The 24899-nt window shown below is 41.8% G+C and overlaps 1 protein-coding gene across 4 annotated transcripts; it reads left to right on the plus strand.

Moving 5' to 3' along the window:
• Positions 1 to 910: 910 nt before the first annotated feature.
• Positions 911 to 24250, plus strand: LOC110985973 (metastasis-associated protein MTA3-like). 4 transcript variants are annotated; one of them, XM_087132911.1, is made up of 20 exons: positions 911 to 1233; positions 2897 to 3724; positions 8133 to 8200; positions 8736 to 8829; positions 10559 to 10746; positions 11352 to 11469; positions 12011 to 12113; positions 13014 to 13113; positions 14082 to 14270; positions 14530 to 14663; positions 15084 to 15214; positions 15417 to 15533; positions 16098 to 16204; positions 17026 to 17254; positions 18587 to 18712; positions 19222 to 19383; positions 19643 to 19696; positions 20098 to 20141; positions 20526 to 20620; positions 22091 to 24250. In XM_087132911.1, the coding sequence occupies exons 1-20, from the start codon at positions 1035 to 1037 to the stop codon at positions 22215 to 22217; spliced, it is 3213 nt and encodes a 1070-aa protein (XP_086989037.1). In that variant the 5' UTR covers positions 911 to 1034; the 3' UTR covers positions 22218 to 24250. The 4 variants fall into 4 exon arrangements, with proteins under 4 accessions (XP_086989037.1, XP_086989045.1, XP_086989048.1 ...); XM_087132919.1 differs by having other exon boundaries at positions 912 to 1233; positions 10571 to 10746; XM_087132922.1 differs by lacking the exon at positions 911 to 1233 and having other exon boundaries at positions 2930 to 3724.
• Positions 24251 to 24899: the final 649 nt, after the last annotated feature.

Genomic DNA, 24899 nt, shown 5'->3' on the forward strand with positions numbered 1-24899 from the left:
ATAATTCCTTCTTGACGTTAATTTTCGTAATTTGACAATGGCATACTATTGTTAGAATTCAAGTTTTTTTTACAGGGGTGTCAAAACCATAAGCAGCAAACTTTCTAACCATTTACGGTGATACGAGGTCCATTATTCAGAAGTGTATTTTCAAAGAAACTGTTGATTTTTATCCCCTTTCTTTCACATCGCCCTTATTTTTTCCAGAGGGCAACCCCCCCGTGATGTCCATTGTCTTGACCAGATTTAAGAGGACGGCACACAACTAAAAATCTAACTTCTTAGTTAGGTTTCGCCCTGTGAAGGAAATTCAAAGCATTGCGGGAAATGTACTGTTATGATCATGGGTTTTAATCGGAGCCTCTCTGTAAGAAAATCTGAAAGTGAGATCCCAGAAACAATTCTCTTCAGAAATCTTGGACAGGACAATTTTGCCGTGGGAGCGAAAGATTAATGCCATGGCAACCTGCTCAGTGATTTCTCAAGCTAGTCTCATTAGCCGAGGCAGAATGCTGAAATTAGTATCACGAATATCCATGATTCCTACAGCGCTATGCTTCTTGAATTGTTGGTAATGTAAATACATAATGTATTAAGAAGCACATAATATACCCATTCTTTGATCTATGATATAACAGAATAAACAGGCATACACAAAAAGCCGGGAATAAATTATGCACTTACACCAATCCACGCACGTGTATGTAACAGTGTTGCGCCGTCGAGCTGTACTGTACATGTACTGTACATACATGTACATGTACATGTACTACATCCAGTTGTGATGCGCGCGCATATACGAAGGCAGATGACTGATAAGGCCGGAAGTGAGTGGGAATAATGCTCGAAGCACGAAGGTCGTTCTGTGTCCCGTACAGCCGTCTAAGTGCGTTGCAGACACACTAACCAAGTCTCTTGCATAGTCACATTGTAAATGGCCGCAGTCCATGTGAACTGCCACTGCATGCAAATTCCGATCGAGCTGAAAACTCTTCTGACCAATTTGTCACAGACGGCTTGAGTTTCGTTTCGACATGGTGACGAGTTGCTGTGCCGTGGGCTGCACTAACAGGAAAACCCGCAATTCTAAGCTTCATTTTTATACAATCCCCAAACGCAAGACCCCGTTTGAGCAGCGTAGGCGTCAACTGTGGCTCGAGGCCATAAGTCGGGACAACTGGCCTGAACAGCAGGTAAACAAGGCCTTCCTGTGCAGTGCTCATTTTATATCTGGTGAGTTCACAACTCCAGGCCTTGAAGCTTTACAGACTTGAGGTTTCAATAGGTAAAACTTTTATGACTCGACTTCGCGCTTGCCATTTATTATTTTGATATAGTATAACCCATAACCATGAGGTAGGCTACTGCGTGCATATTATATCCCTTGTAAGAAAATAAAGGCTGCGATTCCATGCGTATACCAATTAGCCAGTAATAGACTGGCTAAGCAAGATTAGGGAACGGATAGCTAAAGAACTCAGACTTGCAAAAAGTTGAGAGGGCTGGTGATGGACTTGTCTGTTATCCGAACGACCCCCCCCCCGAAAAAAACAAACATCGTCAGGACAGGCATGGGCGTAAATCCCAGGGGATGGGGGTATATATCCCCCACACACTTTTTTTTTTGGGGGGGGCTATTGAATCATTCCCCACACACTTTTAGTGATGAGCAAAGAAATCGAAGTGGATTGTGAAGAATTTTCAATATTTCCCAACGACTAAAATGTTTGCAAAATCACAGTTTAAAAAGAAAGTAATTTTAAAAAAACCATAAATATGCCATGCCGATGTAAGATTCTGCAAGAATCTTTAGCATGCACATCGCCCCCAATATAGTGTAAATGGTGCCCCCCCCCGCTTTTCAAATTTCCATACATATGCAGCAAGGTATGAGACGGAGAGAAACCCCCCCCCCGCTTTGTGTTGGTCATTGTCTCGCAGGAATCTGGGAAATTCCTTTTAGACATCTTGGAGGAATGTGTTAAGTAACAATAGTCTGCAATGTGTATAGGGATTGGACATGTTGGGGGGGTACCCCTCGGTCTCATTTCTTGCTGGGTATAAGGACATGGGCGACGACGATTCCTTCAAGCTCCAATATCGACCAGTGGTCTTTGGTCTGAGGTTATCATTATTCAGTGGTGCTAGCTTGATAAGAAAGCACCAGAAGAATAAAATTTATAAATTATCAAGTATCCCGTTGCCACTCTGGAAATTTCAAATGAGGGTTTTGTGGGTGCAGTCTGTATCTTGAGGTCAAGGCAACAGTGCTGCAGGCCCTTTCTGTCCACAGCTTGGATGGCGGAGTGTTTGCCTGAGCACGGGAACTATACCATTGGTATGGGAAAATTCAGACCTACACAGCATTCGCACGATCGTATCCTGAATTGGGGAGAAGTATTTCAGGCTTATGCGTCTGAAATAGACTGAAATTCTTTCGGGATTTAGGACTAAGAAGGTGTTGCTTCATTCAAGTTTCCTCCCGTGCCCCTGGCATCCTTGACGTCCTTGCTGTCACAGGCAAAGGGGCTCCATCGATTTTCGCTTAACACTATAGGTAATTACAAAATAAAGAGGATTCAATGACAATTCAGAAACATTAATAATGTAAAATAGTTTTGTCTTCTGAAGGTTGTGCATGGGACAAATAATTATTGATGTTACCAGTCTTTTAGTATGGCTCGTGTGTATAAAGCTTGAGTAATTCTGTGTTTGTCATGCCGTCCATAAAGTAGCTTTAAAAACTTTAATTCTAACGGGTATTTTTCTCATTGCAAAGGATTTTCAGGGCCAGTCAAACCTCATTTCAGACGCACGCATGACTTTATCCCATAATGCATGATCAAGCATGTTGTTCATGTTCTGGTTCAAATTATTACATTTCACTGCATTTCAGGGAAGAGGTCGGATGATCCAGAAAATCCAGATTTTGTGCCGTCAATATTCAACTTCACGTCATCTCAGCCCTATTCCAGAAAACATGGCAGGAAAGTTGGGAAAGTGAGCAAACTTAAAGACTCAGTCTCGACTGTTCCACCGTCAACTCTAAGCACAGCTTCAAGCACGTCGACTCGGGAGCAGAATGAGAACTTCACAGGCGGCAATTCTCGTCATCAACAACCCGAACTTGTGGGGTGTGACCACCTAGATTCAGCGTGCAGACTATCACAGACAATAGCTGTTAGCTTGACAAATGCATCTTCCGAACCCTCAGCGTCGGGGTGTAATCAAAAAAGTTCAAAGATCAGCAATAAACAAAAACTTACAACCAGACTTTCCAGCACATTTCCCCTGCCCTTAGATTTAAGAACAAACTTTCCAGGAAAACAGGCGGTTATTGAATCACTGAAGACCGCTGAATCAATTGACGAACCGTTGGATTTAAGTGCTGCTTCGTACTCAGCGGAGACAACTCATCGTGCTAATTCAGCCTTTGAATTCAATTCAGGCCAGGCGATACAAGGGTGTCACGATTATTTGAATCTAATAAACGCAGCCAGATTAAAGCACAGAATGACACAAATGGTCGGTCATTTACCTACTCCAGACAAGTCAATCATTTCGACAGATTTCCAAGATCCAAATGCACAATACCGCCAACCTAGAAGGGACTGTGATGGAGCAATGGATATGACGTCAAAGCATAGAAACCGTTTGCCTCAATATCACACCTGCACTTCCCAACTTTCAGAGGTGTTAACGCCAGTAAAGGTGTCATGTAAAGGCAAGTATTTTTCCGGATATGGGAATAATAATTGTGTACAATCCCCAAACAAGACATTTTAACAGACAGAATTTTGATTTTAATGATTGTTTTTCTTTTTCAGGAATGGATAGGATTGATGGACTCCATATTCCCGATACACGATCACACATTTATTTTCCAATCTTTGATCCAGCTGCTGAAATAAATGAGAACTTATGTGCAACTTCCGAAAAAAATGCTAGGACGCTATTCCTATCCGAGAATGTTCAAAACATCATATCTCACTTCACAGCAGTCAACAATTGTTTTGTTATATTTCTGGTGATGATGTTTTTCACCTTTTTTTCTAGGGAAATTAAGGGCAACGAAGGAATCTCAGTTGCGTGCGCGCGCCCTGTCACATGATCTTTCTGTGTCAGTAAAAAAACAGTATTCAAGACAGTAGAGGCTACAAGTAAAAGGTCACGCAGCGAGCTTCTGGAACCCTTGCGCGGTCTGCCTATGGGGATTTTACATCGGGCCGTCCCATCACGTTCGATAAATTTTGGAAAAATAATTTCTTACTGAAACCACCCCATGAAACACTCATGTTAGAATTTACCTTTGTCTTCCTCAAGTAATATTTAGGAAAAGTCACCTGGAGATGGGTAAAAAACGATTTTTATTAATGACCTTTCACGTCCGGCGATGTCGTACCTAGGTCTCCTTGTTCGTGCACGTTTGCTTTTACTCGCCGTGATTTCTTGAAAACGAAATTGTACAACCTTGCCAAAATTTACCTACCTGCAGTCGGTGGGTTCCAGAAGTTCCGTTGAGTTGACGTCACGCAGTTGTTGTCAGCAAGGGTTAGATACAATATAAGAATCTTTCGTAAAAGTATGTTTATTACCTTATAAACTGTCAAAGGCGGTAAAATATTTTGATATGTGTTCATTTCGGCTTTTACCCACAGACTACCATAAAATTTCAAACCGTAAATGTTCATCTGCGTACGAGACTGCCATATTACACTGTTCTTCGTGTATTTCAGACTTTCGGAAGTGATGGGTCAATTTTTGGAAGGAATTTTCTCTTTTAGATCCGGTAATTTTTCAGGTTCTATAAATTGATATACTAGCAAATATTTTCCAAAGCCCTTTTTCCAAGATGAATTTTTTTAACGAAGAAACTAACGAAGAAATATTACAAATTCTATCATCTTTACACGTTATTTTTCCTATCCAAGGGTTCCGGAAGCGCGCCATCAGGGGTCAACTTTCAGGCCCTATACCGGTGCGTTCGAGCATGCATATGTGTTAACACGAGTCACCGTACTCTCGAGCGCACGAACGGCAGGAGTACCGAGCCGCCGGTGTGCTCTCAATCTAGCAGAATATAGGGCCTACGATCGATCCGAGTGTAATGCACATGTACCATTTTGCTCCACTCGGAGTTAACAGAGTAGCAAACACGAATGCACCTTAATAGTTATTATACTTGGAATGAAAAAAATTATGGTTTCTTTCTCTAACTGAGACTCCCAATCACGGGCGTCGCCAGGAATTTTTCCGGGAAACCTATTTTGGCTAGGGGATATCCGGGTGAGGAACAGTCATCAGCCAAAAAAAAAAAAACCACAGCGGGAGGGGGTCAGCTTTTATTTTTTTCAGAGTAAATTTGATGATTCTAATTCCATATCATCCATATTTTTGTTATTTCTTTCCAGTGGGCAGATGTCCCCTTGTTTTTCTTCCTCCGATGCCCCGGCATGTCCCAAGTCTCACGCGACGGAGTTGTCATTGTTCCCACGGTTCTATGCGAAGTCATGCGCATTACCGGTCAACGTGTTCTTTCCTTTTTCGTAGTTTAAATTATTAGACGTACCCTATCTGGATAAGTTGCCAGGCCGTTGATGACACAGGTGCATAGGGACCACTATTCCCATCGTTTGGGCTCTATTGTTTCTACGTCAAGTCTTTGACATCCGATCTACCTGTCTAAGATTGATGAGTAAAACCAAGGCTTGACTGTTCATGCACTTCGTCTAGCCATAATATGTGGAGTGTAAGTTATAATAGACAGACATATCATCCCCTCTGGGTAGTTTGGAATTCAAAGCTTGCGCATAAGTAGCATTCGTGTAAAAATAAGGACGTGCCGGGATGGCCCTTCTGTCAGTTTTTTTTTAATCGGAAGACGAATCTAATTTGACTTCCGGATACATTTGGACTTGTCAGTAACATGGGTTTATACGTTATCACTAAGGGAGGCCTCGGTGTAGCGCTCAGTAATTTTACAAGTGATTTATCGACATAGTAGTTGCTGCTAAACATTAACAATTATCATTTCCTTTATTCACTGGGGGATCCGGATCCAGGGGGCAACGGGCATCTTCCTACAGTCGTAAGCTTCACAATTAAGCATTGATTGAATCACATAAATAGACAGCAACCTGTATTGAGAAAATTGAAAAATTCTTTAACACAGAATTTGAGGAAAGCGAGAAAATTTGAAGTTCAGCTCAACTCGTCATTGCATGGCATTCTGACTTATGGACGGTATCTTGGAAAACTTATATCTTTTTGGTGCCATAGTGGCAGTGCACTGTTGGGGTAGGAAGGATGTTCAGATGTGGGTTAATTTAATGTGACCCACACTTTAATTTATAACCCTTGACTGATTTATCTCTTTTCTTGTTACCTTGCGTCTATAAGCGGAAATCCTGGAGGTGGGGGGGGGATGCTGGCGCCCGGGGAAAAGGTGACTTCGTCTCAGGCTGGTGGTATGGGCTGGTTGCAGCTTCACTATGACTGAGGTCACGCGACGATTGTTCCACACTTCCAGTGGCAACTCATCCCCGCGTGCACGAATACGTGTAGCGTGCATTGATTGACAGAACTAAACGCTTTACCGCAGCCGGGTTGTAGCTCTATGGTGTACCATACTTTTCTCTGTAACCCTTCAAAGAGCAACAGCGGGGTTTGTTTTCCAGTTGCATGGCGATTGTTGCGATTGGGGTTGGGCTTTTCAGTCTGAATGTTCAGGAAATTGGATCTCGAATTGGTGAATGAATTGTAAATCTTTTCATTCTCGAAAGTGTGGTCATTTAATTAATTACCAGTTCAGGGAGAGTTAATTTTTTTCACGCAATTTCTTCTATTGTCTTTATGTGTTCCAAGTCAAAAGGTCCATGCGTGGCTAGTCTTTGTCCGGTGCATTGTTTGCATTTGAAGCTTATACGATAGCGCCCTCATCGTTTGATTCATAGAATACGTTCGTACAATGTACACGCCGTTAATGCGCAGGGAACGCGTTGGTACGGTTTGGGGTAAAGAAAGTGAGGGGTTGACGGACTGACCGACGACATTTCCCCCTTCCCAAGCCGTTGAAATGCTCCTAAGATCAAGTATATAGTGTCTGTAACAACAGTGTTGCCATGGCAGCTAACATGTATCGGGTCGGAGGTAAGGAAAATCTGTCTGTTTGTAGTGCGTTTTTGTCGTTCAGTATTTGGGAACGTTCAGAAGGCCGACCTCAGCGCTGCAGCTACGCGCGTGTTCCGTGATCTGTAATGGCCGCTTGTCCTGCCTGCGACGCTGGCGCGCAATGGACAAATGCACTCGTCATGACTTCGTTGGCTTTTTGTCATTCGATCTGTGATTCCTGTAGTTTTCCTGGTTCCCAAATGTTGTTTTTAAAATGGCCTGAAGTTACTTCCGAAGGGAAGTTAAGTTCAAGTCTTGTCACATTTTGGGCGGAGTCACGACCTTGAGAGTGGGAGGCAAATAAAGTGTAAACACACGTAGGCCCACCATCTTTAATAACTCATGCTGTTTTAATTTCATATGCCCCTGCATTGGTTCATATAGTTTATACGAATGTGCATTTGACTTAAATTTCTTGATTTGTAACAAAGACGGTGCATATTGTGAACTGGTTCCCAATTATTTTGTAGGCCCCTAACACTGACACCAACAGGAATTTACTGGCACAGCACTGAACATGCATGTCAAGTTGGACAACGTATGACACCCAGTTACAGTTTGGTGTCAAAAATGAACAGTCATGACAGTTGACATTCTTCATTTGATTCTAATGAAAAACAAAATCTTATTTTTGCCTTTGAGAAAGATTCTGCTAGGATCGAAACATCAGGCCCTCCATATTTTGTGATATGTATTGAGGTCACTGTAGTCAGCAAGCATTTTGCAGCAGTTCTGTATTACATATGTTCTGACAAACAAAATTTAAAAGTTAATTGACTTTCGTTTGAAGTGTTGCAGTAACTGAAGACGGGCTTTAGCCTTAGGCTTGACGACGGAGCATGTCAAGCTCAACCTTAGGTTTCATCAGAGCAGCCACATTGCATAAGTATCAAAGGATAATTAAAAAAAAGGTTTCACAATGTTGACAAAACTCTATGAGTTTTTATTTCTTTTGTTTCCAGATTACGTGTATTTTGAGACATCATCTTCACAGCCGTACCTGATCCGACGAATTGAAGAACTGAACAAGGTTGGTCAAAGTACATTACATTATTGCAGAGTGATGCCTTTGTTGCGAAGGTTGTGGTTATGCAAAATGTTAAAAAAGTCAGAGTTATTGTAGACGAGTCTGCCACAAGTCCATCAAGTAAGCTAGACCCCTCAACACGTAATCTTATCCAATCATAAATCTCGTAGTTGTTAACAGTGTCTTTGTCAAAGTTCATGTTAACATCTTGTAACCAGAGACTGGATGGTTTGTGTTTGACTTGCAAGGACTTCCGAGGGCTTGATTGATTACAATTCAGCACAAAACAGTGATTTATGTGTGTAATACCATTCAGGCTTCACCCCTCTCTATGGTAGGTGAGTGGTTGAAAACCAAATATGGCCCCAAAAAGTTCTGTCGAAGATGGCAATGCAACTGCAGAATCCTTTCAATGCCTGTAAAACTTCTATTATGATTAACTCTTACCACTTTAAAACAGCTCCTCAAATGTTACACTTATTTTCGAAGCACTTTGAAGGAATATTGTCACTGATTCTTTTAATGTTATCTTTGCCAGACCGCAAGCGGAAATGTGGAAGCCAAAGTTGTCTGTTTCTACAGGAGAAGAGACATTCCAAGCTCCCTCATCCAGCTAGCTGATAAGCATGCTTGTAAGCAACTCGGAAGATGATACTCTTGGCATTTTTAGAAGAATATTTGTGGCATTGTTAATGTGTATGCTATGTATGGATAGAGGTGCACGTGCATGTTCATGCACATGTGCAAGTACATGAACAGATAAATACACCACCGTTATTTCTTGACCTTCCGGATGGCCCCCTTTAATGGTGCAACGGAACACTTGGTACACGTATTAGACACAAATGATACACAGGCATGTAGCCACGGTTTGTCGTACTATGGAGGGAGAGACATGGCGTTTCCTATTATGCATATGATCGAGTATTCAGGAATATCTATGACAGTTTAGACATTTTGGTTAAGAGCCTGTCACGCGGCCAGTCCTTAATGGTTGATAAGGAACCAGCTCATGGGAGGCACATGCCGCCGCATGGTGAGATGGTTGTTTGAAAAATTTGTTGAACAAAATCGTTGGTAATTCACAGTTTGAAACTTCTTTTGACTTTCCGACTCTGGAGGATTTCATGAATGGGAATGGTTATGTTCTTGGTCTCAAACATTCATTAAAGACCAGCTCAGGACATTGATGATGTCTCTCACCACTGGCTCATCATGTTCTGCACCACCTCCTGTAATATATACCACACGCATGCCAATCTCCAGTTAAAGAGAGTGTCAATGACTACTTATGAGAGGCTCAGACCATAATATTGCTAGAGGGTGATGCCAAAAAGTGAAGTAAAATTGTAAAAATAAAAATCCTTTGAAATTTGTAATTAACTAACTTTATTTGAGTTTCTTACTCAAAACTTATTTAAGAATGGGAATAAATATGTGACTGGCAGGTGTTAAACCTTCATTTTATACCCTGTCAGGAAAAGGGATGCTGATTATGTCCCTCGCCTTTGGCTTTGGCCATTAGCAGCATCCATTTTCCTGACACCAGAATTTGTAAGACCGTCCTAGCACGTATTTATTCCCTTAACATAATACTCGCCCATAGACTAATCATAGACATAAACAGAATTGAGCAAAGGACTAGCCTCAGAGAGCAGGAAAAACATTCTGTTGTCTTTGTGAGTCCGTTCTCTGTGGTAAAATGAAATCTGTTGACAATTATATACACATGAATATGCAAGAAATGCATACATATATGCATAAGTAAGGACACCAAAAACAGCCTCAGTGCTGGTCAAACCTTTTTGCCATTTAAGCTGCAAAATTACTTTAGAATGTACCTGCAAACAGTCGTCCTTATGAAGTGTAGCGGAATACATCTTGTTTGTATGTACTGAACATGAAGACAACAGCAGTATCGTGTCCAAAACTAGTATCAAAGTGAACACTTCCAGGGTAATTTAGCTTTCTTTTAAGTGTTTCTTTGATTTGCTTCAAACCCTACAGTTAAAGATATAAAAAGCATTAATTCACTTAGATATTGGAAATCAGCCAGGTTGGTTGTTCAGCAGTATATATGCCCAAATGAAGTACATCAACAGTCATTGGGGAACAAATACATATGTGCAAGGTCTGCCTGTCAAATCCATCACAGGCTGACTCATGTGGAGGTTATTATTTTTACCATTCAGGCATATTGTCTAAGTTTTTTCACCATGTTCAATGTCTCTACATTTCTTTGGAATTTGTTTTCGTCCTGCCAGTTCACATCTCTGCGACTCTGCCTGGTAAGAAGCACAGGCCTTGTGGGCCGCAGGCATCGTTGTCGTCATGAATTGATATTTCTCATTGTCTTTCCAGTGGCCCTCGAAGATGAACAAGAGGAGACCCTGGAGGAGTTGTCGGAGAAACAGCGCCACCAGCTGAAGCATCGGGAGCTCTTCCTGTCACGCCAGCTGGAGACGCTGCCAGCGACCCACATCCGGGGGAAGTGCACTGTCACCTTGCTGAATGAGACAGAGTCTCTCCTTTCGTATCTGTCCAAGGAGGTTTGTAATGTCAACTGTCATGTTTGAAGCACACTTGCGTCAGCAAGAAGACATGAACGTGAAAAGGACGACCTCAAGAGAGATGGCCTGTTTCCCTGTTGGGCCAATACTTCATTTCTTTGTCATCATTCATCCTGTTCCTTGTCACTACTTTAGTGACCCATTCTGTGAATGGTCTCGCGTATAGTCTAGTGTCCTGTTTCGGGATGGTCTCTACTGCAACACTGCTGCTGAATAAAGTATACTTTAGAAATAACATGAAAGAGTTCTAAGCACTTTGCAGCATGAAAGTCCACGTACATGTCGTGCCATTTTCAGGACATTTTTGATTCATTGAAAATTAATCTGTGAAAAATCTTAGTCATGTTTATCCCACTGGAAGAAGAGCAGTGAGTAGGTTCCATGAACAATTGGAACTACAGCCAAGCATTTCTGTCCGCTTTTTGTGTCTGTTGTTCATAATGGAATGTATTTTTCCTTTCAGATAGAAAACAAACGTAATTTTCTGTTCCAACTGCAAACAAAATGTGGTGACACACTTGACGTAACTTTAATTTCTCAGTATAGTCTTACACTTCCCTCCTGGCCCATGTATTCTCTTTCAGGATGCTTTCTTCTATTCCTTGGTCTATGACCCCCAGCAAAAAACCCTCTTGGCTGATAAGGGTGAGATCCGCGTCGGTCCCCGCTACCAGGCAGAGATTGCATCAATGCTTGTCGAAGGTAGGTCACCAGTGTAGCGGTGCCTAGTCAGCTTGATAATTTCATAATGTGATCCAAAAGACACTACAGCCATTTTTGTAATTACAAAATGATGAAGAGCCCATCAAAACCAAGTTCCAATGGGAATGTCATAGGTTTTTGCTCTCATGTAGTCGTAGTCATCAAGAGGGGAAGATGACTGTTGAAGTTTGAAAAACCCAATTTCCTCATAAACCATTATGTTTTGTTTTTGTTTAAGGTTAAAGTAAGCCAATTGGATATCTCAATCAGGGAAGGTCATTGTGATTTGGAATGTGGCTTTGCTAACAGCCAGTGTCATGCTTATGTAGTGGTTATCCTAAAAGTGGTCTACGACAGGCTTCGCTGTGTACATGTTGAGTTAGAGTACCACATTTGCTTCTTCATGAATTATAACTGTTGCGGTAAAGCCAGGCATAAACTGAGAAACCTAGCATGGTGGTTCTCTCCTGAGCCCTGGTTTTGCATTTGTTGGCTTAATTTTCAACCTGTTTTCTTTTGATCGTCGATTACCTGTTTCCAGATGAGGGGGACAACCGAGATTTGGCTAAACTAGAGACTAAAGTCTGGCACCCAGACCACAGCCTCCATGATCGTCAGATTGACCAGTTCCTAATCTTAGCAAGGTATGTAGTGGCATTATTTGTTTTAACCCTAAGCACAGATAAGCTCAAGCACAGATAAGAGTGCCCATGTACAGTATCATAATTTCACCCCAGTCTTCAAAAATCTATGACAGTAGAGCACTTTTGATCACTTGGAAATGGTCAAACAAAGCTTGATAGTAACACAAAAATCTCAAGAACTAGCCCTATGAACATCTGATTGTCGTGTGATACTGGTGTCTCATGTGTTCTTATAGTGTCCATCATCTTTACCGTAAGTCTTAGAATGCCAACCTGCTTTCATCATCACACAGCCTTCTCATGGCAGATATCGGTGGTGAACCCTCCTATGGTTTAACAGCACAGATATGCATGAATGCCAACAGTCACTCTTGTGCATGTATTTTTTACATGGAACACAAATATGCACAGGTTCATTGTGCATACAGTTGGTTGCCGGCGCAAAATGACACAGGATCTTTTGTGCAGTCCTCTTCACTGCATTTGGTTTATAGCACAATAATGCACATGAAACAGTGAAGCACAGTTGTTGGACAGCGTGCAATCTGATATTCCTGTGTAGGATAGTTGGTGCAGTGCACAACACGACACAGCTGTGCAGCTTTGTGCAGCTGATTAATTGACCCAAAGAGTGACTTCAGCATAGGAGGGTTAATAGGCAGGTCCTCCCACATGGGCTAGGAGACCTCATGGCTGATGTCAAATTGTCTCTCTCATTCACCCATTGTCTCCCCACACCAGAGGTTGTTGAAGCAGAAAGCTACAAAGAGTGCAAATGGATCTGTCGATTTAAACAGCAATTCCACAAGGCAACAATCAAGAAAGTGTGTCTTGAACTTGCCGTCCCCGAGTTGTCCCAGTGTTATGTCATTCCAAACCCAATTTTCTTTTCACTAACAGGTCTGTTGGTACATTTGGTCGAGCCTTAGACTGCAGCAGTTCAGTCCGTCAACCTAGCCTCCATATGAGTGCTGCGGCAGCATCAAGGGACATCACACTGGTGAGTTTGGCACCATGTTTCTTCACTGAGTTTGATGTGTGTGTCACTTAAAGTGTCAGGGTATGAAAAGTCTGTCAGCCAATTTGTCGACTCAAGCGATGAGCACCGTGCTTGAGGCACCACACGTCACAGTTGCCCATACAGTCAGTCAGTTCTTTCTTGGATTCAACTGCTGCACCCTCCCTCGTGACCTTACCCATCGTGTTCGCTTTGAAGAAGTTCCTGTGAAAAGACTTAAGACATTTACAGTTGATATGATTAATTACAGAAATTAGAGGTCCAAAAGTGTGACATTTTTGTGTCCCTGTTACATTTGACCTTTGTTATTTGACATGGAAATATCACCGGCATTTGATCTCAAACTATTACGGTTTGTTTTGCAGGGAATTTGCATTAATTTCTCACTCTTGGATATTAGAAAATGTGTTCTGAACTGACAAAATCATTTGTCAGATGTGACAGGGACATCAAAAAAATGGACCCCTAATTTCTGGAATTGCCCACACATTACACACACCATTTTAGAAGACTTAAATTGTGTAGTAGTGGCATGTATTTCAAAACACTTTAAACCGTCAGCATCAAACTGTGCAAAACTCCATGGACAGGATGTGCACTCTGTGAGAACAGCTTGCAGCTTTGGCCTAGTGCAAGAACCGGTGTGTGGCAGACACTACATGAGTGCACTTGGAGTGTACTCAATCAAATTTCATCTGTATGTTATGCTCACACTTACAGCATTTTCACAGGCAAATGCATGTGAGCGACGGTGTGCAGTGCCAAGCGTCCATCCGTCTCTCTTGTTTCCACTGCCTAGGGACTATTTCTTCACCAAGCCCGTCCTGATAAACCATTTCACTTGACGTTTTTGTGAACCCTTCTCCCCCAACTATCCGTTAGAGTTAAGCACGTATTGTCGTCATTCACTTCCCGTGCAAATACAAAGTCATCTTTCCTTTTCCTGCCAGTTCCATGCCATGGACATGCTGCACAGCCAAGGCTACGAGATCACCAAGGCAGTCTCAGCCCTTGTTCCCACCGGGGGACCGGTCATCTGCCACGACCAGCTGGAGGAGTGGTCCGCCTCTGAGGCCAACCTCTTTGAAGAAGCCCTGGAGAAATACGGCAAGGACTTCAATGACATCAGACAAGACTTTGTAAGTTGTTAACTCAGTTGAGGGCTCTCTTGTTTTTGTCAGTCTGATTGAGTCAGATTTGCAATTTACATCCGGCAGTGTTTTTGAAAGTAGGTGAATGAAGCAACATTCTTTCCAGTGACTGCATGAGTACAGTGTACTTCCAGTATTCATGTGACCGGTAACTTTCCCGATTCTTGGTCCATCTTTCATTTTGACATCATCTGAACCCATTTAAAAGCAGAGTCCTGATTATTATGTAACACCTGCCCACTTGCAGCTCCCTTGGAAAACACTGAAGAGCATAGTAGAGTATTACTACATGTGGAAGACCACAGATCGCTACGTCCAGCAGAAACGTCTCAAGGCGGCCGAGGCAGAGAGCAAACTCAAGCAAGTCTACATCCCCAACTAGTAAGTAGGAGGTCTCGGTATTGGTTGACTCGGCCTTGGGATTGGAAACTTCTGTCAGAGCAGCAAGTTCATGGAACCATCCGATTGAGTTGAACATGGGGTATTAGCCACTTTGCTGGCTCAAAGACATTTCTTAACCCACCCTACTCACACCTACCAAGGTCCCTGTGGCCACGGCGTGAAATAACAAGTCTAAGCTTTCCGCTGGCCTGACATTTCAATCCCAGCAGAATCTTTGACTTTGAGAAAGGATCGATACTTCAGGCACTTTTTGATGTTTCACATTTCTGATGAAAGAAGATCAGTTTCTGCTTTCTGTAATAAATTACTGAGCATCTTCATCTGCACTCCCACGACAAACGCTGAAGTACTCTGTCATACTACTGTTTCTCCAAATATTTTTGTTTTGTCTATTTACAGTAACAAGCCCAACCCCAACCAGATCCCCAGCAAGCCCAACATCACTCTTGGAAGCCAGATGGGTGTAGGAGGGGCACCAGGCATGCCCCCTGGGGTCACCCCTGGCAGTAGGGCCTGTGAAAGCTGCTACGGTAAGGATCTCCGTCAGTCAGTCAGTCTGACTGTCTGTCTGTCAGTCTTTCACTGCTGTGTTGGTCTTTGAATAGTTTCGCTAAGTACGGTGATCAGTTCTTATCTCTGATCAGCACAGTTTTATGCAGTCTGCGCCGGATTTTACCAACTTCTGCAGTCAGTACAAGATTCTGATATCCACATGTTTCCTGCTATTCACAGCAAGTTCCTCTTATCAGTGGTATTCCTGGGGACCAGCCAACATGCAGTGTCGTCTCTGTGCCACCTGCTGGATCTATTGGAAGAAATGCGGTGGCCTCAAAATGCCAACTCGACTTGGTGAGTTTTGAATATGAACAGTAGAATGCACCCCCCCTACAAACATAGCGTCTCAAGTGGTCAGTTGCAAATATTGTGCCAAACACATTTACTTCTTTGTTAATAAGAAGCACGTTCCTGTACATCATTGTTTCCAAGGTGGTTTTTGAGTGGAGTAGTGCTGTGTAATGTTGGGGTAATGTGATCAATATAAAATATAATTTGTATATGTCTGATAGATATATATGGTTGATTTATGGAAAGGTTATCATGTTCTGGCATAATAAAGCCAGGAAGAAAATTAAAAATTAAGAGCGTTTTTTTGCTCCTTTTATGTATTTTATTAAAAAGAGGAGGATGTCACAACAGCATCAAAACTTTGCTGACAGGTGTTTTTTTGATCAGTACATTATCTAAACCTTCTGAATGGAAACTGCTCAGAGAAGAAGACAGTTGTTTTTGCAGTACACGGTAGAAAAGAAACGTGGCAATCTGGAGATGATATGGTCACGCTGAGCCAATTACTGGCAACAAGTGCTCTATTAGTTATATCGTTAACAAATGATATTTTCCTGTTGACACCAGATGGCGACCGTCCAGGACCTCTACGTAACCGCCCTGAACGCCCCCAGGGTATGGGCACATTTGGCATGCATCGCCCATTCCGTTGTACCATCAGTGGCTGTGGCAAGGTGAGTCCATAGTGCGCTGTTGTTCCTCCCGTCTGATGGACTCACTGTGTTATTCGTTTCATCAAATAAGCATGAGATCCAAATATGCCCTTGAAGCGATTCCTTTGAAGTAAAGCGATGGTAGGAACTGTCCACGTTGCCAAACTGCTTCTCTTAGTCGTCTGTCATTTGCTCTAACAATCAGCTAGTAATGTCATTCCCATCAGATTGGAGAACCACTCACAAGGAAAGAAGTTGTGTTGCTGTGTTTCTTCTGACTATCGACCTCAAAAAGTTTTGAGTTTTTCTCTTTGGTTCTGTGGAATAAACAGTGCAGCTACATGTGACCTGCCACAACAAAATGAGAGTAAAGTCGCATCCAAATCGTTCCTATTTTGAGGGTTCAAAGTCAAATATTGAAGTGGAGGTCAATTTTGGGGTTTTGCAATATTAGAGAGAGTAACCCGTCTCCTATTTAACTGGAAATATTTCTAAGGATCATATCTTTAGAAATGTCATTTTCTCAGCAATTTTTTATGATACCATTGTTTGTGCCTGGTCTGAAATGTTGAAACAGTGTCAGGAACAAAGACGCAAAGTTGCCAGAATAATGTCACATTGTCACCTATACTTTTACCCTGGGTTTTCCTGTGTACATGCCATTGGAAAGCTCTTTTTCCACTGAATTAAAAAATATCAGTATCTCAATTTTTGAAAATGTCCAACTTTCAGCGCATTTTGTGATGACAGCTCATATATATACTCCAGTGGAATCCATATTTGAGAATTTTCTTACGGATAATTCCCAAATCTTTCCCTGTTTTTTTTTCCGGTTTGACCAGGAGTTCAAGCTGAAGGCACACCTAGCCCGCCACTGCCAAACTGTCCATGGACTGACCATCCGCACCAGTGGGCCCCGAGCCCTGGGCCTGAAGACTCGCCAGGCCTTCTATCTCTTCACCACACCACTGACCAGGCTGTCCCGCACCGTCTGTCCTAACCTGCTGAACATACGGCACGCTGCCCGCAGTCCGTTTGAACCCATCAACATCGCTGCCATTAAGCAAGCCTGTGAGTGACTCTGCGAGCCACGGAGCTTGAGTAGTGTTATACTAGAACAACAACATGGGTGTTTGCAGAATGCACTGATGTTAGATAGAGTGGGATTTGAAATAATATATGTTAGGCAACGTTACCCAGGTTGACCAAAAGGAAATCCCCTGCACTAATCATGGGTTTGGTTTGGGTGTATTGGATTTGGATGACATGGAATAATATACTGACATAGAGAACAATTTAAATACGCATTTAGCCATACTTAAAAAGCAGTACAGTTTAAGCTTCCTGTTGGTTGGTACACAAAGATGGTCTGAGCAGGTTTCACAGAGCACATTATTCTTGTAATACGGCCGTTTCACAATAGTGCGCCAGCAAGAGTTTGCAAAGCGTTGGCCAATCACAATGCGAGAAATTTGTCAGCCCAATACGCGTTTGCAAAGGGTCGACAAATTTCGCGTGTTATGATTTGGCCAATGTATTACAAACTGTCGGTGTGAATCACCCGTATTGGAATGTTAGATAGCTGTATAACTCAAACCCACAGGTGCAGGGGCCAGGCAAAATTTTTTGTTATAAGCAAGACTTCTAAAGAGTGGAAAAACAAAGAACAACACAAGAATTCAAGAAACTGGGATTGGCACAATATTTCTCTTTATACCAGTCTTTTATTATAACAGTGTTCATTATATCCTGAGTTGGCTGTAAATATGTGGGTCAGAAATCCTGCTGGAATGTAACAATATGCAACAGTTAACTTTGTGAGAAGCTCATCAATGCATATAGCATCAGACTTTGAGCCTGTCAGTCATCACAGAATTCAACCGTGGCATCATTCAGTGAGACTGATCCACTGATCTCTGCCCAAGTCTCATAGATCTACTCTGGTGTATTTTAATCAGTGTAAAAGCTGAAGGAGACATGCACTATGGAATTATCGCCATCTTGACTTGTCTCACAACCGCGGAAGCGACTTAATACTAGCCCGTGAAACCTGGTGCGCTACTTTTTTTCAGTAGCTGGGGTGACAAATGATTCATGAAGAGGGGACAATGCAATACACCATTTAAGATATTTCAAAAACGCGAATCCATTACGTCGCTTCGATAGCTTAGTTGGTAGTGATTTGAACTACAGATCTATAGACCCTGGTTCGAATCCGACCCATTTATGCTATTCATTTTCCAATTTTATCATTGTGTTTGGGATTTCCTTTTTCAATTGATGCAGAAACAGAGTCCAAGCATGAACCCTCTAAGAGTCTTGAGAAAAATAGCAGACCAGGTTTCACGGGTTAGTATCTAGTCTTTTCCCACAACCGCATCCTTGCCTGGGTTTTCTCGGCAGGTCAAGTGCTCATTCCGGAAGGAGAAAGCAAAGCGAAGAGGTTCAAGGCTCGTAACTGGCCCAAGGTGGATGTGGTCGTCACTAAACTACAAGGAATGTTAGAAGCCAGCAGGAAGAGTGGACGAGGTGAACAACCAAACATTTCTGAAGAATGTTATGCCTTAAGACCCAACCAATTAAGTAGTGTTTTCCTAAGTGTGTTGACGTGGTGTGTATTAAACTTAACCCATATCCACTGAAATCGACAAGGTGGTTTGGCAAAATTCTGCAGTATTTGTGAAGGGCAGAGCCAAACCACTGTTGTTTGATGTGTTACTTGACGCTTCTGAAAGTCAAAATGCAAAGAGTGTGTCATTGGTTTCATTTGCAGTGGAGTTTTTGAAGGTTGAGAAGGCTGTTAGGAAATCAAAGAGTCAGAGATACTCTAAAAGAATAGACAACTGCTCACATGAACAGTCTTTCACTTTTCTGCATCGGTATATTAAAAAGCAGGTGACAGTTAATTTTAATAGAAATGATGCGTGGAATATTTGTGGAGTTTTTACATTGACTGGATGGGAATGAAGACCACTTGCTGATCCATATAATCCACCAATTTGTTTGCTCTGAAACAAAAATATTGGCACTTGATTCAGATTTAGCTGATGGGCGCAGTGCAAGCACCTCAGGAACCAGCAGCCAGCAGGCCATGTGGTCCAAGGGAGGACGCTCTGACCTGAAGGACACCTCGTCCATCAGCACCATCTCCCCAACCATGATGAGGAAACGAGGATATGAACACAGCACCTCGGCCGACGGTAAGCAGGCATTGTGACTGACATGTTCCACGATCTTTGTTATGACTCCAGCTAATCCCTTTTAACCACAGTGGTCAGAGCTAGTGGTCACTGGTCAGGGTTGAGAGCTTAAATCCATACACAAGCATCCAAAATGGAAAGGTAAAATCGAATAATCGTTATCAACTAACTTGGAACCAAGAGCGTGTTCTAAATGGCTATTTACAGAACAATACTTGAATCATTGTGCTTGATTGTATACAATGTTTTCCAATTTCAGCTCCTGCCAACAAGAGAATGCAGTTGGCCCCACAACGCCACATTCCCAAGAAAGGTAAACAGCAACAGCTAAATTTGTGAATGATTACTGTCCATACCAACTACAGTGCCTAGCACTTGCCACGCTGCAGCATAAAATTGTTGACATGGGATGGGAATCAGAGATCATGTTAGTTCTTGGCACTGACTGGCAATGCAATTAGGTGTTAGTGTAAGTTGTGATCAGATCTGCAGCACTTTACACTTAGACTGTGCTCAATTTGCTGTTGATGATTTCGGGTTAACTCAGATGCTTTTAGTGTTATTGTTTTATCAGTCTTGTTTTATCTTTAATCGCATTGATAAACATTCCAGACAGGTACAGACAAGGGTAAAAACTTTTTATTGTCGGTACAGTTTAGGTTTGCTATGTGCTTTCTATGTGTAACATTTGTAATTTGCATGCGTTACTTGAAGGTGAAATGTCCGAGGAGAATGGAAGTGGAGAGGCTGGCCTTCAGGTAAGCCGTGAGGAATTCTGTGACCATCAAAGTCATACCAATGAAAGCTTGAAAGCACCAAGTCAGGTTACGACAGCTTGATCATCTGGTGTCTGAGTATCTTATGACACCCAAAGGGTCGGTTGACCTTTGTTCATATGATTGGGTACGGTGCCTGGGAGTATTGTCGGCTTTAACAGCCCTACCGAAGGGGAGGGCAAGTCATCTCCGCCAATGAAAACCCAGGAGCCATGAAGCAGCTACCAGCGATATCACCGAGACTAAAAAAGCCAGTCTGTTGAGCATCCAAACCAAAAAGTTCTGTGTGATCTGTTGTAGACTCAGAGATATTAGTTGTAATTTTCATCTTGATATAACCATCGCATTTCTTGGACCTCATTTTAGGTGGATGAGGGTAGGATGCTTTTTAAGAAGCGTAGACACCTGAGCTGGTTAGATGCGCCAGATGATGTTTACTTCCACGCTGATGAGAACACAAGGTCAGTGTGTGAAAGTGATGAAACTTGAGGCTTTTCTTCATGACGTTTTCCTGAAACTTCTTTGTCATTTGAAGTAGATTGAATAAAAGAGGTTTTCCCCTGAACCACTTGCTGCCCAGGGACCCGGTTTCGGGTTCGTTTTCTTTATACCTAATGCCGGGCTGCCCGAAACCAGACAAAACAGCTGGGCCTTGTAATAAAAGATTGTACTTGGAACAAAATACCAAGCTGCTGGGAATTTCCAACTTTTTTCAGTTGTCAGTAGTGGAGGAAATCCATCATTGTTTTGAAAGATTATGCCACTGTTTGTGGTATTCAGCGCAAGCGGATTACCACTGGGGACAAAAGCGCTCTGGTGCTCCAGTGATGAGCAATACAATACCGCTGCATGCTAATCTGGCCCCTATTGAAAAGACGTCAGCACTGTGCTGATTTCGGGAGCAAAAGAAAATTACATAACATCATACAATCTGGACTCTTTTTACAAGGCGGCAGGCCTGGCTGAAATATTCGGGCATCAATAGATATTGTCTTTCAGATTAGAGTAGCCACCAGACAGTCCTTTGTGTGGGTGTAGTATGTCTAGTAAATGAAGATACGAATTTTTTAAGAATTTTAAAAACAGAAAAAATTAAAAATCACCCAGCCCGGCAGAATCAACATGGATAAATGGGCCCTGCATGAAGTGGTTAAGCCATTTTCTGGTTCTTGCTGTAGGACACAGAATCATATGTTTCAGTAATACAGAAACTGTATTCATGGGGAAGCCATTTTTGATCATGTTCCCTGAATTTGTCATATTCAGTGTAATCTGGAATCTGGTAATCAATGTAATGGGGGGGTGCCAGACTTTTTCAGGTTCCAAACCACACTTTCATTTATTAAATGTGGCTTTAACCATTTATCACAAATTTTGAATTCAAATGTAAAACTGGCATGAATTTGTAATGCTGTTGCTGCTGTTCTTTTACTCTCGGTTTAAAAAATAAAAGTTAACCTCATTGTCAATATGGGCAATTCACAGTAGTGCACCTTCAAGAGTTTGTAACATGTTGACCAATCCCAGTGCGCAAAATCTGTTGACCCTGTGAACTGTGATTGGTCAACGCGTTGCAAACTTTTGGAGACGCACTATTGTGAATCGATTGTATTCAAGAGGGCCAATACATAAAGTTTTTTCTCAGTTAGTAAACATAAGTCCTGGAAACACCGTCTATAGAGGCAAAAGGCACTTGAGAGTTCTATAGAAGCCATCATTTTATTGCCCTACTTGTATTTCATTTTTTAAAAACTTACAGATAAATTTAACTAGTCTTAAGTAGTGTGAAAAGTCACATCTTCGTGTCTGTGATCTTATGTTCAAGTTCCCTTTTTCACATTTTCTGGCCAAAGACTCGTTAATCAGTTTCCGTTTGCTGTGCTTTGTTGAAAGTCTCTCTTTTTTGATTTTCCCCTTTTGGAACACTACAGGAAGCTGCGGAAGCAGCTGACCATTGTGGCACAGAAGCGCTTGGCCCGTCGTCCCTGGAAGATCATTCCTCAGACCACGCGATTGGTCAGCAAGATCCGGTCGGCAGAGACTATCGTCATTGACTGAGCTGGTTAAGAATTAAGTTTCACTTAAATTAACGTTAGAATGTAGAATTTCAGTTTCAAGTTTATGATATTTTTGTTTCAGTTTATAAAAGATGTCTGTGTGACACAACTTGGTTTAGGGACAATTTTTCAATATCACAAAAATTTTAACCTTAGCTGCAACTCAAAAGGCTTTGCATGGTAGCCATCTTGAAGGGCACTTCTTTTGTGCTACAGGGAAACCTCCTTTGCGCAAACTCTGTGGAACAAAAGCGCAGGCTGGAAGATGGCAGCCATGTAAACCCCTATAGCTGCACTGGTGATCTGATGGCATTTTTTAGCCATTGTCAAAGCATAGCATAAAGTGATGTAACTTGTCAGTATTATTCAGGTTCAATTGTCATGCAAGGCAGAAAGTGACACCTTGTTTCAATATTCACAAGCATTTTTGTAGACTTGCTGCTGTATGTTAGCTCTTCGTATTGTATTAATTCCATAGAGTCTGTCATTAATACTCACTTCGTGTGTTTCTTTTTCCCCTCGTCTCAGTAGGAAATAAGAACATCCCATGCGGCTTGGTGAAAGAAGTTACATTTGTTTTCAGAATTCTACCGCACGGAACATGTCGTTTCCTATTTTGAAATGCTTTCTAGAAGGCAAGTTATACCCCAGCTCAGTTGCCGTCTTTTTTTAACATTGCATTCACTACAATAAGCCAAATGAACGGCTATCCACACACGTCCTCATTAAACAGCCCTGTGGCCCATGTAAAATATTTTGTAAATGCTTTTATCGTGCTGAAAACAAATCAACCTTTGGAGGGAGGACTTTCAATTAATGAAATAAAATTTCCTACAGTGTGCTTAGTTTAGTAGTTACATTTTTCCAATCTTCGGGGATAGTAGAGGTGTATTTACCCTACAACCTTCAAGCCCCTTCCCTTCCTTCCCATGGGTGTTTCACAGCTCAGCCAACCATGGAAATTGAGTGTTTATGCCGGGCATTCTGAGTGGGGTCATGCTATTTAGTGTCAACAAGTATCAAGTAGCGTCAACAAGTATATTTAAGCAAAAAAAAAAATATGTACAATATTAACTAGATATCTACATATCATATTCACTGTGTCACATTTAGCTAAAATGATATTTGAATGTGGAAATTGAACAACAAAGTTGGTTCGCATGGATGGCAAAGAAAAGAAAGATGGCGGCCACCTTACATCGCAAAAAAATTTCATTTTCCTGCATGAATCTGGAATAAAATTCTGTTTTTCTTACACAGTTAATCATGTTAGAGTCTGCAAAATATGATAAAACCACTTTGAAACCTTCAGAGGATATTTTCAAGTTGTTGACGCTACTTATGTGTGTTGACACTTGTTGATGTTAAATGGCACGACCGTTCTGGGTGTACCAATTGGACACAGAATCCTCACTGATGGGATTTGCTCATGTGCATCGCTCAGATATCCTTGCTAATTTGTGAAACACGCTTAACTTTAGCGTAGAGTTTTCTGCCATAGTAAACAATGGTCCTTTCCCCAAGTGTTTTTGTCAGGATAAACACCTGCACTGCAACACGTTGGCATGGAGTTGACTCTAGGTGTAGATGTATAGTGCTGATTGCCATTTCCACATTCCCATCTAGGTGGGTTCAGAGGTGTAGATTGTAAATAACATTGATCAAGGCACTTTCTCTATTGTGTTAGTGATAAATTAGATATGCCCATAGCATAAGTGTACTTGCATGTTTGTGTCATCTTAAATATCTGGGCATGGTTTAAATTGGTCACCGGTTCAGAAGGAATTTGTATGTAATAGCGAAGTCATTTTTTGCGACATTTGTGTCGTCAAACGTTTTTGTAGTTGATCATACCACAATAATGAAAACATTAATTTGGTTGGCTGTGAAGCAGACAACTTAATAGTGGAATTGGTGTGAAGTTGGGCACCGTACTTCACAAACTTAATTTTTTTTTTTTAAATGTGAACAAGGCATTTTAGTAATAACCCCATCATAATTGAAACCAAATAAAAAACCTTTTTGGAAAGAGTATTTGGTTTTCAACAGGAGTTACTTGTTTCTGAGACAGAAGCTGTGGAGTCAAACGGACAAGTCGTTAAGGCAGATTGGATGATCCAATGGCAACATCCCATGTTGCAGCTGCATATCCCACTGCCATCCTTTAAAACACCTGCATTTAAATCTTGCTGGTGATCAAGTCATCCCTCCAAGTCCAAGACCCAACGAATAAGGAATATGTTATACAATTCCTGCAAATTCACGGTGAAATTTTAAAACCCTTTTACTGGTTTTGCAAGAGAGTTGCATCCATTTTTATAAACACCCAGGAACCCTTATAGCAACTATAAAAGTAAACATGTTCATATCACATAACTGCCATGTTCACTGTCCTCTTGCAATCATCCACACTTGGTTGGTTCTTTGTTTGTCCTGTCCCCTTGCCATTTTGCCTTTGAGAAAGATTCTGCTAGGACTGAAACGTCAGGCCCTCCATATTTTGAGATATTCACTGCTGCATAGCTCTTGAATCCCCTTCATGCAGCCGAGTGAAACCAACCTTTTTTGAAAAGGTTTAATACTATATTTATTTGTGAGAGTGTTCAAAAACTGCAGAACGCTCGCCCTTAGTAGGCAGCAGATTTTACCTTAAAATGCAGATTTTTTTCTCGCATTTAAAATT

The sequence above is a fragment of the Acanthaster planci genome, linkage group LG01, assembly GCF_054643075.1.
Source record: "Acanthaster planci isolate LZ-2023a linkage group LG01, COTS_SCS, whole genome shotgun sequence".
Lineage (NCBI taxonomy): Eukaryota > Metazoa > Echinodermata > Asteroidea > Valvatida > Acanthasteridae > Acanthaster > Acanthaster planci.

Coding starts and splice junctions, on each gene's coding strand:
- LOC110985973 (XM_087132911.1), top strand. CDS start 1,035: ATGGTGACGAGTTGCTGTGCCGTGGGCTGCACTAACAGGAAAACCCGC. Junction 19,697..20,097: donor ACGCCACATTCCCAAGAAAG/GTAAACAGCAAC, acceptor CGTTACTTGAAG/GTGAAATGTCCGAGGAGAAT. Junction 20,621..22,090: donor CACGCTGATGAGAACACAAG/GTCAGTGTGTGA, acceptor GGAACACTACAG/GAAGCTGCGGAAGCAGCTGA.